This window comes from Chiloscyllium punctatum, chromosome 20 (genome assembly GCF_047496795.1).
Source record: "Chiloscyllium punctatum isolate Juve2018m chromosome 20, sChiPun1.3, whole genome shotgun sequence".
NCBI classification, from domain to species: Eukaryota; Metazoa; Chordata; class Chondrichthyes; order Orectolobiformes; family Hemiscylliidae; genus Chiloscyllium; species Chiloscyllium punctatum.
The window spans coordinates 38,811,040-38,828,532 of record NC_092758.1 but is presented as its reverse complement, the minus strand read 5'-3'; the positions used below and the strand labels follow the sequence as shown (position 1 = coordinate 38,828,532).

At 40.1% G+C, this 17,493-nt stretch overlaps 1 protein-coding gene across 5 annotated transcripts in view; it reads left to right on the top strand.

Annotated features, from left to right (window-relative positions):
- Nucleotides 1–17,493, top strand: part of LOC140492052 (rho GTPase-activating protein 26-like) — a 284,972-nt gene that overhangs the window by 253,761 nt on the left and 13,718 nt on the right. For 2 of the 5 annotated variants that reach the window (XM_072590711.1, XM_072590712.1), the window contains exons 21-22: nt 1,683–1,730; nt 12,781–12,813. The exons of 2 other annotated variants lie outside the window; for them this stretch is intronic. In XM_072590711.1, the coding sequence (XP_072446812.1) occupies nt 1,683–1,730; nt 12,781–12,813 (81 nt within the window). The remainder of the gene's footprint in view (nt 1–1,682; nt 1,731–12,780; nt 12,814–17,493) is intronic. One more of the 5 variants, XM_072590713.1, reaches the window with a different exon arrangement.

Below are 17,493 nucleotides of genomic sequence, written 5' to 3'. Positions count from 1 at the left end.
CCCTATTTAAGCTTAGCACAGTTGGTTCTGACAAGTCCCTCCCTCAAACTGAATGCTGAATTCTATAATATTATGGTTACTGTTTTCTAGGGGATTTTTTTACTATGATGTCATTTTATTAAAACTACCTCATTGCTCATTGCCAGATCCAAAATAGCCTGATCCCTGTTTGGGCCTAGACTCTTCCATAAGGGGAATCAACATTTCTGTATTTACCCTGTAAAATCCTCTTAAGAATCTTGTATGTTTTAATAGAGGTTCTTCTAAACTCCAGTGCGTTGGGTCCACAATTTATTGTTGTGGGAAACTGCCAGTCTGACTAACCCAATCGATATGAAGATTAAATCCACCCATGATTAAAAGACTGCCTTTCTTACATGCCCTCATTAAGTCCTGATTTATTCTTATTCATACTGTATCGTTAATGTTGCGGAGTCTAGTCTATGCCTACCAGTGTCAGCTTCCTATTTTTATTTCTTAGCTCCTATGTGGATTCTACATCTTCCAAGACCATTTCTTGCTATTGGACATATTCCATCCCGATGGTATATGTCTATAATAATGTATGTACCATAATAATGGTAAGCCATTACCAGCGTTCCTATTAAGCCACATGGCAGCACTCTTGCAGCCACTCCAAGGTTTTGTGCACAATGAATGGTCTCAATATGCTGATTGTGGCATTAACTTCCAGTTCCAGGAAGAAAGTTAGAGGGAATGCTGCCCAATATCCTGTCCTTCCTAAAAGCCATACACCCATAAATATTTAGTTGCTGGCTTTGTTCTCATGTAACCATGTCTCACTAATGGCTGTAAAATCAGAACTATTTAGGAGCCTTTAATTCATTGATTTTGTTGAATACTAAGTGCATTTAGGAAAAGAGTCATTGGCTCTTTACCATTTGCAACCACCCCGCCACCAATCCTTTTACTGTTAATTTTCTATTTTTGTATGCTCTGTCCTGTACTGTCCTACTCCGGATATCATTAACAAAATAGCTATCCTAGACTGCTGCCGTATCCTCTTAATTTTTAAGCCTATATTTCTCCTTTCCAAGACATCCTGTCCATTAGTTTAAAATCCTCTGTACAACCATAATTATTCAATTCACCAAGTTCTTACACGGTCCAAGTGGTGTGTGTCCCACAAAGACCATATATTTAGGATAAGAAATAATGCATTCAGCCCATCAAGTCTATGCTGTCATTAAATGAGAGAACAGAAGCAACTCTTTTCTGTCCTAGAACTGCTACCAATGCTGCACAAACTGAAGCCCATTCCACTCACACTGCTCTTTGACCCACGCAGTTAATTCCTCAACTTTATTTTACCCAATGCCAGTTTGCCTACGGCTCAGGTAGTAATCCAGAGATTAATACCTTGGAAGTTCTGCTTCTTAATTAACTCATAACTGTTCAGAATCTTTCAGAAGAATCTCTTTTCTAGTACTATTATTTAAAGGGATTCTTTCGGGGACATTTTTTTGGTTTCTTCTGATCCAGGTAAGCTAAAGACACTGTTCGACCTATTTTGGAAAATCTGGATTATCTGCCATCAGAAGGAAGCAGCTGATTGAGTTACATGATCTAAAGTAAACTAAATGTAATGATGGTCTATGTGGTTGATCTGTTTGTATCGAGCCCTGCCATCTGTAAAATGACTATTTGTTGATTTTTCCCAGGGCTGTGTGGTCAAGTTATGCAACTTTATCAGCTAGATTCCGCAAAAGGTGAAAGGAGAATAATACATAGTACAGGTTCCTTGCACGGTGCTGCAAATAATAAAATATTTTTAAAATATGAATTATATCCCTCTGGTGAGAAGGGGAAAGAGAGTGGAGACCCATTTATTGATTTATTGTTGTTCCTTTAATTAAATTGCAAAGCACTAATCTTGCACAATTTGCTTGTTTCAGAGTGATGTGTATGGGAAAAGGGGAAAACAACAAATTCACTGTATGCTGCAGCTATTTTGGCCATTACTATGTGTACGTTATCTAATTTGTGTCCTCTTAATATAACACTGTGGTTACCTTAATATCTTTTTGATGGATTATTTGTCATTTTTCAATGCATCATGAACCTATATTGTGCACATTACAATTCTAAGAACTATGAAGGAGTCCTAATGCAAAAAAGGAAATTTACTCGACAGCTTAGATTTGGTTTAACTATTTTATTCTTGACTATAATCTATAAATTTAATTGGTACAAGTTCTCAGAAGAATTTTACTCCCTAAACCCACTGACAATTCTTTTTGGAACCAGTTTAAAGACATTTTTCATCTGCCTCACAGTGTTTCTGTTTTACTTTGCGAGCATCCTCATCATAATCAAAAGTGATCAGTCTGTTAAAGTGCCACTTCATCATTTCAAAAATATGATTTTGAAAATTGCAATTTCTAACATTTTGAAGACTTAGAGTGTATAATGTCAGTGTAATAACAGTAAATTTATTTATATAGCACTTTTAACGTTATGAAATGTACCAAAGTACCTGACAGGAATGCTGTGAAACAAAATATGACATTGAGATATTTAAGATATTATGTGGATGACCAAAACATTTTATCAATGAAGTAATTAAGGAATAAACCAAATGGGGAAAGCAAAATAACTGAAGATATAACTCTGATGTTGAGGGTGTGTTGCTGGGAAAGCACAGCAGGTCAGGCAGTATCTGAGGAGCAGGAGACGTTTTGGCCATGAGCCTTTCATCAGGAAGCCCTTCATGCACCTCCGGGTCTACTTTTTCAACAAAGATACCCAACCACCTACCAAGGACCCCTACTCCCACTTACAACACATCCCATCCAACTGGACAGCCTGTTACCCACCCTTGACCTCTTCATTTCAAACTTCCACCATGACATTGACTGCGTCAGCCTGTGCACCCCCCTCATCCACTCCAACCCCCAGCCCTCCACTCCCTCCACTCCAACCCCAACCTCATCATCAAACCCGCAGACAAGGGGGGGTGCAGTAGCAGTGTGGCACACCGACAGCTGCACCACTGAAGCCAGGCTCCAACTCTCAGACACCTCCTACTGCCCCCTTGATCACAACCTCGCCTCCCATCACCAAACCATCATCTCCCAGACCATCCATAACCTCATCACCTGTGGGGATCTCCCAACCACAGCCTTCAACCTGATTGTCTGTGAACCCTGCACCACCCGATCCTACCTCCTACCGAAGATTCACAAACCTGACTGCCCCGGTTGACCCATTGTCTCAGCCTACACCTGTTCCACTGAACTCATCTCTTCCTACATTGACACCATCCAGTCCCCCTTAGTCCAGGAACTCCCCACCTATGTTCGGGACACCACCAATGCCCTTCACCACCTCCAAGATTTTCATTTCCCTGGCCCCAATGCCTCATCTTCACCATGGACATCCCGTCCCTGTACACATCGATCCATCACAACTAAGGTCTCCAAGCCCTCCATTTCTTCTTCTCCAACCAGTACCCTTCCACCGACATCCTCATCTGTCTGGCTGAACTTATCCTCACCCTCAATAACTTTTCCTTCCAATTCTCCCATTTTCTCCAAACCAAAGGGGTAGCCATGGGCACCTGCAATGGAACCCAGCTATGCCTGCCTGTTTGTTGGATATGTGCAACAGTCCATCTTCCACAGGTACACCGGCATCACCTCCTCCCCCGACTTGTTCCTCCACTACATCGATGACTGGATCAGCGCCCCCTCGTGTTCCCACAGGAGGTTGAACAGATCATCAACTTGACCAACATCTTCCAACCCAACCTCAAATTCACCTGGACCACCTCAGACATCTCCCTCCTCTTCCTGGATCTCTCCATCACCATCTCAGGCGGCCAACTAACCACAGACGTTTATTACAAGCCCACTGACTCCTACAGCTACCTAGACTACACCTGCTTCCACCTTACCTCCTGTAAAAATGCCATCCCTTATTCCCAATTCTTCTGCCTCTACTGCATCTGTTCCCAGGAGACCAGTTCCACATCAGAAAGTCCCAGATAGCCTCCTCCTTTCAAGATCACAACTTTTCTTCCCACGTGGTTGACGATGCCCTCCAGTGCATCTCCTCCACTTCACGCACCACTGACCATGAACCCCACCCCTCCTAATGCAACAAGGACAGAACCTCTGGTCCTCACCTTCTACCCCACCAACATCTGCATACATCGCATCATCCTCCGCCACTTCTGCCACCTCCAAACGGACCCCACCACCAAAGATATATTTCCCTCCCCACCCCTATCAGCGTTCTGAAGAGACCATTCCTTCTGCAACTCTCTCGTCAGGTCCACGTCCCCCACCAGCCCATACCCCACACCCCACTCCTTGCACCTTTTCCAGTCACCGCAGAAAGTGCAAAGCATGCATCCACACCATTCCCCTCACCTCCGTCCAAGACCCTAAGGCATCCTTCCACATCCATCAAATATTTACCTGTACCTCAACAAATGTCATCTATTGCATCCTTTGGACAGGATGTGGTCTCCTCTGCATCGGAGAGATGGGATGCCTTCTTGCGGATCATTTCAGAGAGCATCTCTGGGACACCCACACCCACCCCACTGCTCCATGGCTGAACACTTCAACTTCCCTTCCCACTCCATCAAGGACATGCAGGTCCTGGCCTGCCTCCACCACCAATCCGTTACCACCTGATGCTTGGAGGAAGAACTCCTATTCCGCCTTGGGACCCCGCAACCACACAGGATAAATGTGGATTTCAACAGGTTCCTCATCTGCTCTCCCCCTGCTATACACACGCACTCACTCACTCACTCACTCACTCCACTCACTCACTCACTCACTCCCAGGCCTCCAAATCAGCACCACCCTCCTGACCTGTCCATCACTGCCCTCCCCCCTCCCCCCCACCCAACCTATTACGTTCTCCCAGCTATCATTTTCTCAGCTACCTTCCCCTCAACCCCACCCCCCTCCCATTTTTCTCTCAGCTCCTGGCCCACAAGCCTCATCCCTGATGAAGGGCTTATGCTTGAAACATCGATTCTCCTGCTCCTCGGAGGCTGCCTGAACTGCTGTGCTTTCCCAGCAACACACTCTCGACTCTGATCTCCAGCATCTGTAGTCCTCACTTTCTCCATATATCATCTAATGGCAGAACGGTTAAAATGAGCTCTGTTCAAGCGACTAGAACTGGCCAAGTGCAAACCTAAGAGGGCTGTAGATCTGGAAGACACTGTGGTGATTTGGGAGGGACAACGACATGAAGGCACATGTAAAAAAGACATGAGTGAAAACTTTAACATTGAGGTGTTGCTTAACTCAGTGGCCAGTGTTAAAAATCGCACAACACCAGGTTATCATCCAACAGGTTATTTGAAAGTACAAACTCAGTGGGAATATGGGTCAGTAAGCACAGGCATGATCGCATGACCCCACATAATGATTCCAGAGTGCTTCCTGGCTTGTTTGATTCTAAGTTTTTAAAACTAACTTTGTGTTTTTAAACCGTGAAGGTCATTTAATGAATACATTCACAAGAGGCTGCCAATATACTTTCAACATTACTGTTATTATTATCATCCCAGTTAATGGTAATATTGAATTAGTCAGACTAAATTAAAACTTGGCTAGACCATCATTTTTATTTTATTGTGATCTTCAGTTATTGAACACATTTGCCTAAGGCTGCCAGTGAAACTTGCATGAAAAGACCACATGTTTATAAAATGTCAAAAAATAAAACAAAGCTCTATTGTGTGTAAAATAGTCTGGAAAGATTGTATGAATGGCAAAAGAAAGATTCAATCCTTTTTCCCAGCAATATCCTTTATAGATACTAGAGCCCAGTGAAGTATTATTTCATCTTCGCTCTAACTTCTTACTCAACTGATGAAGTTCCATCCATTTCCATTTGATGACTTTCGACCCTTCCACCAGTCGATAGAGCTTAGGTGTTTTTTTTACCCCAGTCCTCTTTACCAGGATTGTTAAAACAGTTTAAGATTTTTCCCCAACTCTGATAATCCAGAGACTCTTATTCTGCTAGTATAAATCTTTTGATGAAGGGCTTTTGCCCGAAACGTCGATTTTACTGCTCCTTGGATGCTGCCTGACCTGCTGTGCTTTTCCAGCACCACTCTAATCTAGACTCTGGTTTCCAGCATCTGCAGTCATTGTTTTTACCTTTTATTAACTGAACCTGCTTGTGTCTCATCTCCATCTGTCTGTTTCTAAGTTGTATGGATCATAAGATCTCAACTCATTAAATGCTTCAGCAATGATCTCACGAATTGTTTAGGTTAAGTCACACAATTTCTTAGATTTGTTGTTTTGACCCACTGCTTAAGAAAAGATGAGTCTGACTTTTCAAGTGAAAAACATCACATACTAAGGATACACAAAAAATATAACCATTTACCTGTACTTTAAAACCCAAGATTCTAAATACTTTATAATAAACCTTTATCCCAACACAAAGTCAAATACCTATTAAACAAGAAAAACATGAATTATGTTACACAATACCAAACGGAAGGTTAGAAATATTTCACTACAGACATCAGAAAATAGTGAAATTTCTATATTCCTTCTACCCAAACTTCAGTGTAGCATTACCTCAATCTCTGCACTAAGTTTCTTGCTCAGACTCAAGCTAGTACATGCAGTTGAGAATTAGGAAGTGACCAATGTCAGACCCTTGAGGAACATCTGAGCAGGAGCAATAACTGAAACACTTCAGATGATACTCTATCTATAATTAGATGGGTAAGAGTGGAACTAAGTGAGTGTATTCCTGATGGAGGGATTTTGCCCAAAGCATCGATTTTCCTGCTCCTTGGATGCTGCCTGACCTGCTGTGCTTTTCCAGCACCATTCTAATCTTGCGTGTATTCCTGCCAAACTGGGCAACAGTAAACAGGTATTGAGAGCGAAGGTGTTGTCCTCCAAGCCAAGGACTGCTTATGGCTCAAAAAGGATTAGGAGGAATACTTTGGTTTTGTTGAAATTCCATAGAACATAATTTGTGACTTTGTCAAGAGCCATTGTAACATTTGAGCTGAAGTGAAAATTTGAATGGAGCAAAGATAAGTACAGATTTTCAAGATCCCACACCATTTGTACACAGTGAGGAACTGTCAGGAAAGGAGGGGGAAGCATTAATGTGGATGTGACCGAGCACTTGACCTGCATTTTATTATGAATGCTTTCTTCTGCTGATGACATTGTTCTTCCTAGTAGTTTCATGAATATTAAAACTTGCAATTTTTTTTTAAATGCCCAAAAGTATTCAAGAGAAATCAATACTTTTCTTTCCATAATGCTATGCTACAAACAGGTTTAGTTCATAACATAAGTACACAATTTCTCTTTGTTTGCCTGTGTTTTACCAGCCTTTAAAAGTATTTTTTGCTTGAAGTTGAAAAAAGTAATCTTCAGTTCCACAACAATGTCAGTAAGTTTTCATGTCATCGTAATCAGAAAAATTGTGATATATTGTTTAAGAATTTTGATTTAGTCGGTAAATTCCGTACTGTATTCTCTAATTGAATGATATGAACAAAAAATTATTTAATTTCTGATCCAGTGATGTATAGATATAATTTTGTTGGCAGTCACTACTAACAGAATATATTACTTAATCATTTGTCACTAAATTAGAGTTGTCAACAAATTCTTTTATTCTCCTCATGTTTATGCTAATTTCTAACATACGTAAAGCATGGTAGATAATCTTTCTAAACAGCTGAATTTAATACAATTCAAACAACAAAATTTGATTTGGTTTCTAAAGTATCCATATAATGTTTTGTAACCATTTCTGAAACTATTAATTTTCACCAAGTCAGAGAGCATTTATGGACAGGAACAGAGTTAATATTTTGAGTTCTGATGAAAGGCCACCAACTTGAAGCATTCCTGACATACTTTCCTACCTATCTTTATGTCATCTGCAAAGTATATTATCTTGGCTTTATTCCTCTCATCTAAGTCATTGATGTAAATTGTAAAAGTTTGAGGACCCAGCTCAGAGCCCTGGGACTTTACTCATCACATCCTGCCAATCAGACGAGGATCCAGTTATGCATACTATGTGTTTTCTGCTAATCAACCAATCTTCAATGTATTGTTCTACCCTTTTATGTTATATATTTTGTTCCCGACAATATGAGCTTGTTCCCATTATTTAGTTTTAAACCCACTGTACCTCTCTTATCAAGTAATTCACAAGAGCTCTGGTCCCAGCACAGCTCAGGTGTCGACTGTTCCTATAGTACAGTCCCCATTTTTTCCAGTACTGTTGTCAGTGCCCCACAAACCAGAAACCACTTATCTCACACGAGTCTTTAAGTCATGTATTCATCTCTCTAATTTAATGTCCTCTACAACAATTTACACCTGGCTTTAGGTAATAATCCAGAGGTTTTAACCTTTGATGTTCTACTTTCTAATTTAGTACCCAGCTCCTCATACCTTCTCTGCTAAGCATCATACCAAGATCTTCTACTGCCATTGGCACCTACGTCATGACAACTGGATCCTTCACCTGCAGGATCTTTGCCTGACTTGTGCAGATGTCTCAAATCCTGGTGTCAGGCAGACAACACAGGATTATTACTCTTTGTTGTGACTGGCATATTTGCAACTGCAATATTCCCTTTGTGAGAAGACAAAGGAAGAAATCTGCAGGAATCCTGTCAGTGAAATCTTTATGCAGTTCAAAATCATTGTCTATTGGAACACATGGGTGTTTTCTCAAGTTTTAAACAACTGCATAGGAGTTGCAGGAAAGTTTGTGCTTATGCTGTGTAATCCAGACATGTGAGGTATTAATATTGGATGGTTGCTTGGCCAAAAATGATTGAAAAGACCCCAGAGAAATCTTGTACCTTAAAGAGTAGCTGCACATTGAAGAGAAATCAACCAAAACCAGAAAGAAGTGATACATCTTTGCTTTGGCCCCACAGACGAAGTGAATAAACCTTCAAGATTTGTATAACACATAAAGGAGTTATTTGAGATGGTGGAGAAAGTGAAAAACAAAGGAACTAGATTTATACTTAAGTCTTTATAAGTTCAAACGTTTCTTTAGTAATGTTTCATTTCTTGAATTTCTGATCAATATAGAGTAGTTTCCTTTCATTCAAAAACAGGGAATTTTGTGAGGTAGTTCTATTAATTTATGTACTTGGATTTCTCTTTCGTACATTAGTTGAATTATAACATAACAGCAAACCTCAACTCCTAGTGTATTCAATATGGAATTTAATCTTAAAGACTTGGCCATTTCTTGCATACTATAAGGCTTGCAGGATACAGAATTGTGTCTCATGTATCCCGACCCATGAGCTACCTGACAAAGGAGCAGCACTCCAAAAGCTTATATCTTCAAATAATCCTGTTAGACCATAACCTGGTGTGTGATTTTCAACTTTGTGCACCCCAGTCCAACATTGGCACCACCATATCAGATAGTATTGACAAGTTTGTTACAGATATTTGAATGTCCATCGAAGACATAGTTAAAGGGGAACCTTTAGATCTAGTGCATTTGGATTTTCAAAAGGACTTCAGTAGGTATCACGTAAGTCAATGGTGTTAAGGATAAATTATTACTTTGGATAGAGAATTGGCTAACTACCAGAAAATAGAATTGGAAGAGGTAGTCATTTTAAGGTTAGAAAACTAACTTGTAAATTGCTACAGGGATTAATCCTGAATCTTCAACGGTTTTTAATCTGTATTGATTATTCAGGTGATATGCACAAGCATATCGTAGCAGTTACGTGATATATTTCTCTTCACATCCAGCAAGTATTGTAAAGCTTAGTCTCACATCTATGTCCAGTGAAAAACAATCCATTATAGACAGTTTTTTTTGTCATTATCATAAATTGCTCAGTTATGCACTTATCACAGCTGAGATGTTGGTATCATTGCTCATCAGTGTGTCGATACTTGTGTCTGAGTTATTTGTGGTCATAAGGGTGAGAATTTGTTTTTTTTCAATTTGGGTTACCTACTATTCCTAATGCAATTTCAACTCCAGTAATTTCCTGCATTGTTAAGTATTTTGAAAGGATTAACTTTTGATTCACTGGCGCCACTGAATTTTATTATGTTTGTCCAATTTAATTTGAATTCTGTTAGTCACCTCTGTTAAGATCATTGCCAACAGCTGGATTCAAAACTTGCACGTCATGCCCTTGACTAATCTTAGGAGTCAGGATTCATATTTTCCCTTCAAACCATCCTTCCACATTATCAGTGCTAGATTTCAGGATAAGCTGAGCAAACTACAGCTTAAGTTCTTTGATTATGAGGGTCCTCTAATTATAAAATAAAATGATATTTTGTATTTTCCATGATTCATTGAAGGAAAAAAAGGAGACTGGGAAGAAAAGACACTCTGAAAGGGGCATTTTTGTTCAGATCAGGGTCAAGAATATTTATATGGCTACACACACATATAAAATTATTTGGATATTAAACACAATCAGAAAACTTTGATTTACTCCCAGCTTCCATTCAAGTAATGCAATGCTCAAAACACCCGGGCTCCTCTGTTAAACACCAGAACATCAGCACAAGTTAAAAAAACACCTCTGCAGCGTAGCCCCTTTCCTTTCACCATCAACATTCACGAGATCCTTTAAGACCCTTCAATTATCAAATAAAATTGATATTGCTTTTTCAAGACAGTAACAGATATAAAAGAAATAAATCAAGGGATTGTGAATGCTGCCAATCTGAAACAAGAACAAAGTGCTGGAGAAACTTTGTGTGAAGCGAAAAATGGAGTTAACCATTTAGAGTCCAGTGACCTTTGTCAGAAATGAAAGCAGCTGGGAAAGGGTGTATTTGTACTAAGTTGAATTAGATGGAGATTGTGCCCAGAGAGAGAGAGGTAAAGGAGAAGCGATTGCCTGATGATAAGCTTGGATAAAGATAAATGCTGAATGGATGCTAACAAAGTATAAATGGTTGAAATTAGGATGGCTGTGCAGGGAGAAACACGTGCTGAACAAGGTATGACGGTGGGTAACAAACATGAAGGAAGGTGTTCATGCTCTGAAATGGTGAAAACATTGAGTCCTGAGAGCTGAGAGATGCCGAGATGGAAGATGAAGTGTGTTCCTCCAGCTTGAATTGAGCTTTACTGGAGCACTGCTGCAGGCTTGAGACAAATCTTTGCATGAAAACACAAGTGGTGTATTGAAGTGGCAGACAACTGGGTCATTTTTACAAACCGAGCAGTGGCGTTTAACAAAGCGGTCACCCAGTCTGAGTTTTATCTCCCCAATGTAGTGGAGACTACATTGTGAGCTGCGAATACAGTGGACTAGATTGAATGAAGAGCTGGTAGTTTACTGCTTCACTAGGAAGTTGCATCAGGGTTGGCCGAATTTTAAATTTTTTTCCTTTCAAAGATGGTTGGTGTCAGCAGCCCTTCATTTCTGTTTCTATGACTAAGCATAAAGGAATGAGTTTGAAGAATTTTGTCTCTGGTTCATATCTCATAATTGTAGAATGACTGTGAAATATGAGAATGTTTTTGACTTTAGATGTCAGAAAAGACAAAAGTAGAAGCAGCTTGTAAGTTGGTTAAAGTAATTGGTGAAGGTTGAACAAATATCAGTACCTTTGCTGATCAAAAATCTTGAAAATGATTTAAATTTTATGTAGGGTATGATTTTTAAAATTTGCACTAATGGAAACTTTTAAAGTATTTTATTTGAAAGTATTTCATAATGCAAATAGGATTATTGCTAGATATTTGTTTTAGTTAGATTAGTTTTCTTTACACCTTCACCTATGTCTGTGTATAATTAAAAAGCTTTGATATTTCTATTTTCATTGTCCTTTCTGTTGCAATACTACACTTTTTTTGGTGTTGGTACGGGGTCTCTCCAGGTTGATAAATCTCAGGGCCATAGCAGGTCAGAATGGAACGCTGCATATCATATGGTATTTGAAAGTCATTGCCTGTTAAAACAAGGTGAATCATAAATGATGCTAGATGATCTTGGAAGAAAGATGGTGTTACTACATATGCAATATATTATTTGAGACCTCAATTAATTTTTATCATAATTATACCTTTGACCTTCTGCCATATCAATGTCCTATATTGCTGTGTATGCATGCTGCAGGAGATAAATGAGTTTGCCAGATTTATGTACACTGAATTGCTTGAATTCATCTTCCTTTCTGGTAAACACCTTTGAGTTTCGGAATGCAACAGATTATTGTTGAGCGGAGTCAACAGTTAAGTTCTTATGTCTAACAATAGCAATAGAAGCATAACAATGACTAACGTTCATCATGTTAATTAGCATTATGTATGGAGTATCCTATTATCCTTGTAGCTGCAGCAATGAACAGTGGAAAAAGGATGGCACTATTATCTCTATTTTTAATATAGTGTGACGACAATTTTTAGGGCCAAACTGATATATAACAGTGATTTATGATGAAAAAGAATATGATTTCATGAGATAAGAATAAAAACTAGAATTTTACAATTAACAACATTCTTCTCAATTGAGTTCTTAAAAATTTTAATAACATGAAAACATCCTAGTTAACTAAGTTATCATGCTTACCAGTAGCCGCATACAGTGAATTTTTTTGTGCCTTGGGTGGTCTAACCAGAATTGCGAATTTACTGATTGGTGACATTAATTCAGCGGCATGCGCAAGTGTTGCTTCTTGTATGGGGATCTTTTCAAGATAAATCTAAACCTAATTTACTAGCATAACGAACTTGTTATTGACTTCATCTGTCTTTCTTTGTCAATGTTTACAGGTTAAACTCCAAAAGAAAACCCAATCTTACTAGGTATGTGTATGTGCATTTTATCTCTAATGTAGCCTATAATTCTATCAGTATTGAGTGTACTACATTGGTGGATATGTTGTGCTACAACCCAAGCAGCCAATAAGTTGTGCAAAGAATGATGGAATGTGCACAACTCTCCACATGGTGATTTATAGATCTCAGCCATTTGTATCCATAAATAGCCTCAGTTAAAGTGTCTGTAAAGAAAATCTCAATCATTTGAGGTTGATTTCATTCATAAAAAGACTTCAAAACAAAAATCACTAAATCCAATCCAAACCAAACTAATCTATATCCCCCAGTTTGAACTTGATAGCTTGGTGAATTTCTACTTACCTTTGCAGTATTATTACTATAGCTTTTGTCAACCTTATGGCAAACTCACAACTTTAAAAAATATTTGGATGAGCATTTTAACTGTCATAATGTTCAAGGTTATGGGCCTAGTGTGGGAAAGTGAATAGCGTAGATAATATGTATTAGTCTGCAGACTCAGTTGGGTAAAGGATCTCTTCTGTAATGTATGATTCTATGAAACTTGAGCTGAAGGAAGAGGAAGCCTTGTTTGTCTTTTTCAAGATATTTTCTCTAGGTGTCATTTGTCCTAAATTACTTTTATACCATTATTACAATACCACCTGATAGACTTTTTGATGACAATTGAGCCATTTCACTAAGGTGACACTTTGGCCAAGATCTTCCATTTTGGAGTTGACGTATGCAACAGGATGTGTTCAATGCATCACGCCCATCAATGTCTGTGATGAGTTATCTGACACAATTCATAGACAGAGAACACAGGGGACTAACACCTTCAACATATTGTCTAGCTATCACCATTGTTAACAGCTAACCCGAGAATGCAACTTTAAAAAAAAGGGTTTTGTGATTTACACATGAAAGAAGTGAAACTATCACTGTATTCTAACAAATGAAAGGCTTAACAGACAATCAATTCTTCAATGTATAATTTCAGTTATATCACACTGCAAATTTTTGCTATAAATTCTGTGTTATGATCGAGTCCTCCACAATCACCTGATGAAGGAGTGTTGCTCCGAAAGCTAGTGTGCTTCCAATTAAACCTGTTGGACTATAACCTGGTGTTGTGTGATTTTTAACTTTGTACACCCCAGTCCAACACTGGCATCTCTGAATCATGACACAATTCCATGCTTTTCACCTTCAGTATCTATGCAAGTAAGATGTTGAGCAAGTGAATCACCAAATCAAGTGGCGGGGTGGAAGAAGTTTCTGCTCTTGACCAGGTCCTCTGGTGTCATAAGTTCGAGAGCCATATTTAAGTATCAGCTCGACACCATTTCATTCACTGCAAGCTAGGGGCATCCATTTAATCAGTGGTGGTCAGTGTAAAACCAAAGAATTGCACACCCAAGAAGTAGAAGCTTGCCCCTTGAATCAATTACACTTCTCTGCAATCTGTTTTGAATGGAGTTGGACAGAAGAGATGTGATTTTCCTGGGGGTTGGCCAGTCCTTCACAAGTACTCCCAACTGCAGTGCTGCAAAAATGTGCAGGCTAATGTTCTGGAGTCATAGGTTCAAATCCCACAGTTCAAAGACTCACACCCTCCTCATTTTCTCAAACTGCCATTTCTCCCTGGGCAAAACACTACTACTTCACTGGGGATGGCACACAAAGTACTGGTGTCCCATTGCCATCACATTTAATCCTCTCATTAACACAATACAGGAAAAGCTGACTTACAATCATGCAGAGTCAAGACCATTGGAGGGATGCTGGACATAATGATCCTCACACCCTTTTGAGGAAATGTTATAGATCTGGCTGGGGTCATTTTATCATTGCAGTGGTGGTAGGGAGACAGGAATGACTCAGCAGCTCTGCAGTCTGCTCTTTTCTGACTGCACTAATGTGAATACAGCCATCTGGGCATGCTGTTTTGCATCTTTACCAACTCATTGCATGAGCCTGCACCTAGGAGCAAGCCTAACCAAAAAAAGCTTAAGTCTCAACCTCTGAGGACCTTGCACTCCACAGTCACTTTGATAAGTAATTTAGCTAGACTCAGGGATGCAAGCTAATATACACATTACTGACATGAGCCAGTAGAAGAAGAAATGTCCAAGGTCTCTGACCTCTCTCTCTCCCCCTTTCAGACTGCAGGAGATCAAGCAAATGTTCAGTTGAGTGTAAAAAACTTGTCTCTTTACTCTGCCATAGTGATATGCTAAAAATGCAGTTGGGGTCCTCTGTGGACTGACAGGAAAGCTTGAAGCATCCATCTGTGTTCTCACTGCTTGTAGTGGCTCCAGCATGCAAACACATGGTGGCCTTCATGGAAAGGAAGGGGGCCACCTTAGAGATCCAGTTCCAGCAGAATGCACTGTGGCTACTGAGAATGTGTTAAGCCCTCTAATAGTCATAGTCTAATAGCTGTAAATCAATCCTGAAGAAGGGCTTATGCCCGAAACGTCGATTCTCCTGTTCCTTGGATGCTGCCTGACCTGCTGCGCTTTTCTAGCAACACATTTTCAGCTCTGATCTCCAGCATCTGCAGTCCTCACTTTCTCCTGCTGTAAATCAATGGCAAGGCAAAAGGAGGACCAGGCACCTCAACCTTACTCCAAGTGCTTCTTCTAGAGGAGAAAGAGTGCTGTTAGGAGCCATTCACAAAGGGGTGGCATAAAGGATAGACACATATTTTGACACCTGATGTAAGGGTCTTGAAACCTCCTGGCTATCTAATTCAGACCTACGATATCTGGCTGCTATGGTCACAAATTATTTACACATTCAATGGAGTGGAAGTCTTTCTTGTCAACAAAAACACTGGTTCATAATCAGGTGCTCTGATAGCCATTTAGAGGGATTGTCTTATGAGCAAAAGAAAAAGAACAAAGAAACTTTACAACCCAGGAACAGGTCCTTTGGCCCTCCAAGACTGAACCAACCCAATCCACTGTCTAAACCTATCGCCCAATTCCTATGCACCTGTATCCCTCTGCTCCCCACCTACTCATGCATCTGTCCAGACGCACCTTAACTGAATCTACCGTGCCTGCCTCTACCACCTCTGCTGGCAATGCGTTCCAGGCACCTACCACCCTCTGTGTAAAGTACTTGCCGCGTATATCCCCCTTAAACTTTTCACCTCTCACCTTGAACGTGTGACCTCTTGTTATTGAATCCCTCACCCTGGGAAAAAGCTTATCCATATCTACCCTATCTATTGCCTTCATGATCTTGTAGACCTCAATCAGGACCCCCTCAATCTCCTTTTTGCAAATGAAAACAATCCTAACCTACTCAACCTCTCTTCATAGCTAGCACCTTCCATACCAGGCAGCATCCTCATAAACCTTCTCTGCACCATCTCCATAGTGTTCACATCCTAGTATTCTAAATGCAGCCGAACCAAAGTTTTGTACAATTTTAACATGACCTACCAACTCTTATACTTAATACCCTGTCCAATGAAGGCAAGAAAACCATATGCCTTCTTGACAACTCTATCCACCTGTACAATGGACCTGAACTCCCAGATCTCTCTGCTCATCAACTTTTCACAAGGCTCTCCCGTTTACAGTATAGTTCGCTCTAGAATTAGACTTTCACCTCACATTTGCCTGGATTGAACTCCATCTGCCACTTCTCTGCCCAACTCTCCAGTCTATCTATATTCTCCTGTATTCTTTGACAGTCCTCTATGCTTTCTGCTACTCCACCAATCTTTGTGTCATCTGCAAACTTACTGATCAGATCAACAATCAGCAGCAAATCCCACAAGCATCATCAGCAAACTTCCAGATCATTTATGTATATTACAAACAACAGTGGCCCCAGCACTGATCCCTGTGGAACACCACTGGTCACCCTTCTCCATTTCAAGAAACTCCCTTCGACTACTACTCTCTGTCTCTTGTTGCTCAACCAGTTCTTTATCCACCTAGCTAGAATACCCTGCATACCATGTGACTTCACTTTTTCCATTAGTTTACAATGGGGAACCTTTTCAAATGCTTTACTAAAGTCCATGTATATGATACCTACAGCCCTTCCTTCATCCATCAACTTGGTCACTTCCTCAAAGAACCTATTAAATTGGTAAGGCACGATCTACCCAGCACAAAACCATGTTGCCTATCACTGATAACCCAATTCCTTTCCAAATATAAATAGATTTTATCCCTCAGTACCTTCCCAGCAATTTTTCCAAAACTGACGTTAGGCTTACAGGTCTGTAGTTACCTGGAATTACCCTTCTTGTAAAGGGGGACAACATGAGCAATCCTCCAGTCCTCCACCACCTCACCTGTATTTAAGGATGCTACAAAGATATCTGTCAGGGCCCCAGCTATTTCCTCTCTCGCCTCCCGCAGCAACCTGGGATAGACCCCATCCGGTCCTGGGGATTTGTCCACCTTAATATCCTTTAGCCTACTCAACACCTCTTCCCTCATTATGTCAACGTGATCCAGAGTAAACAAACGTCTTTCTCTAATCTCAGCATTCATCACCTCCTGTTTATCAGTGAACACTGATGTAAAGTAATCAAAGGGTGAACAGATTGGGACTCTACTCACTGGAATTTAGAAACACGAGAGGTGATCTCCTTGAAATGTACAAGGTTAGACTCATAGTCCTACAGCACGGAGACAGGCCATTTGGCACAAACTGGTCCATGCCAATCAAAAT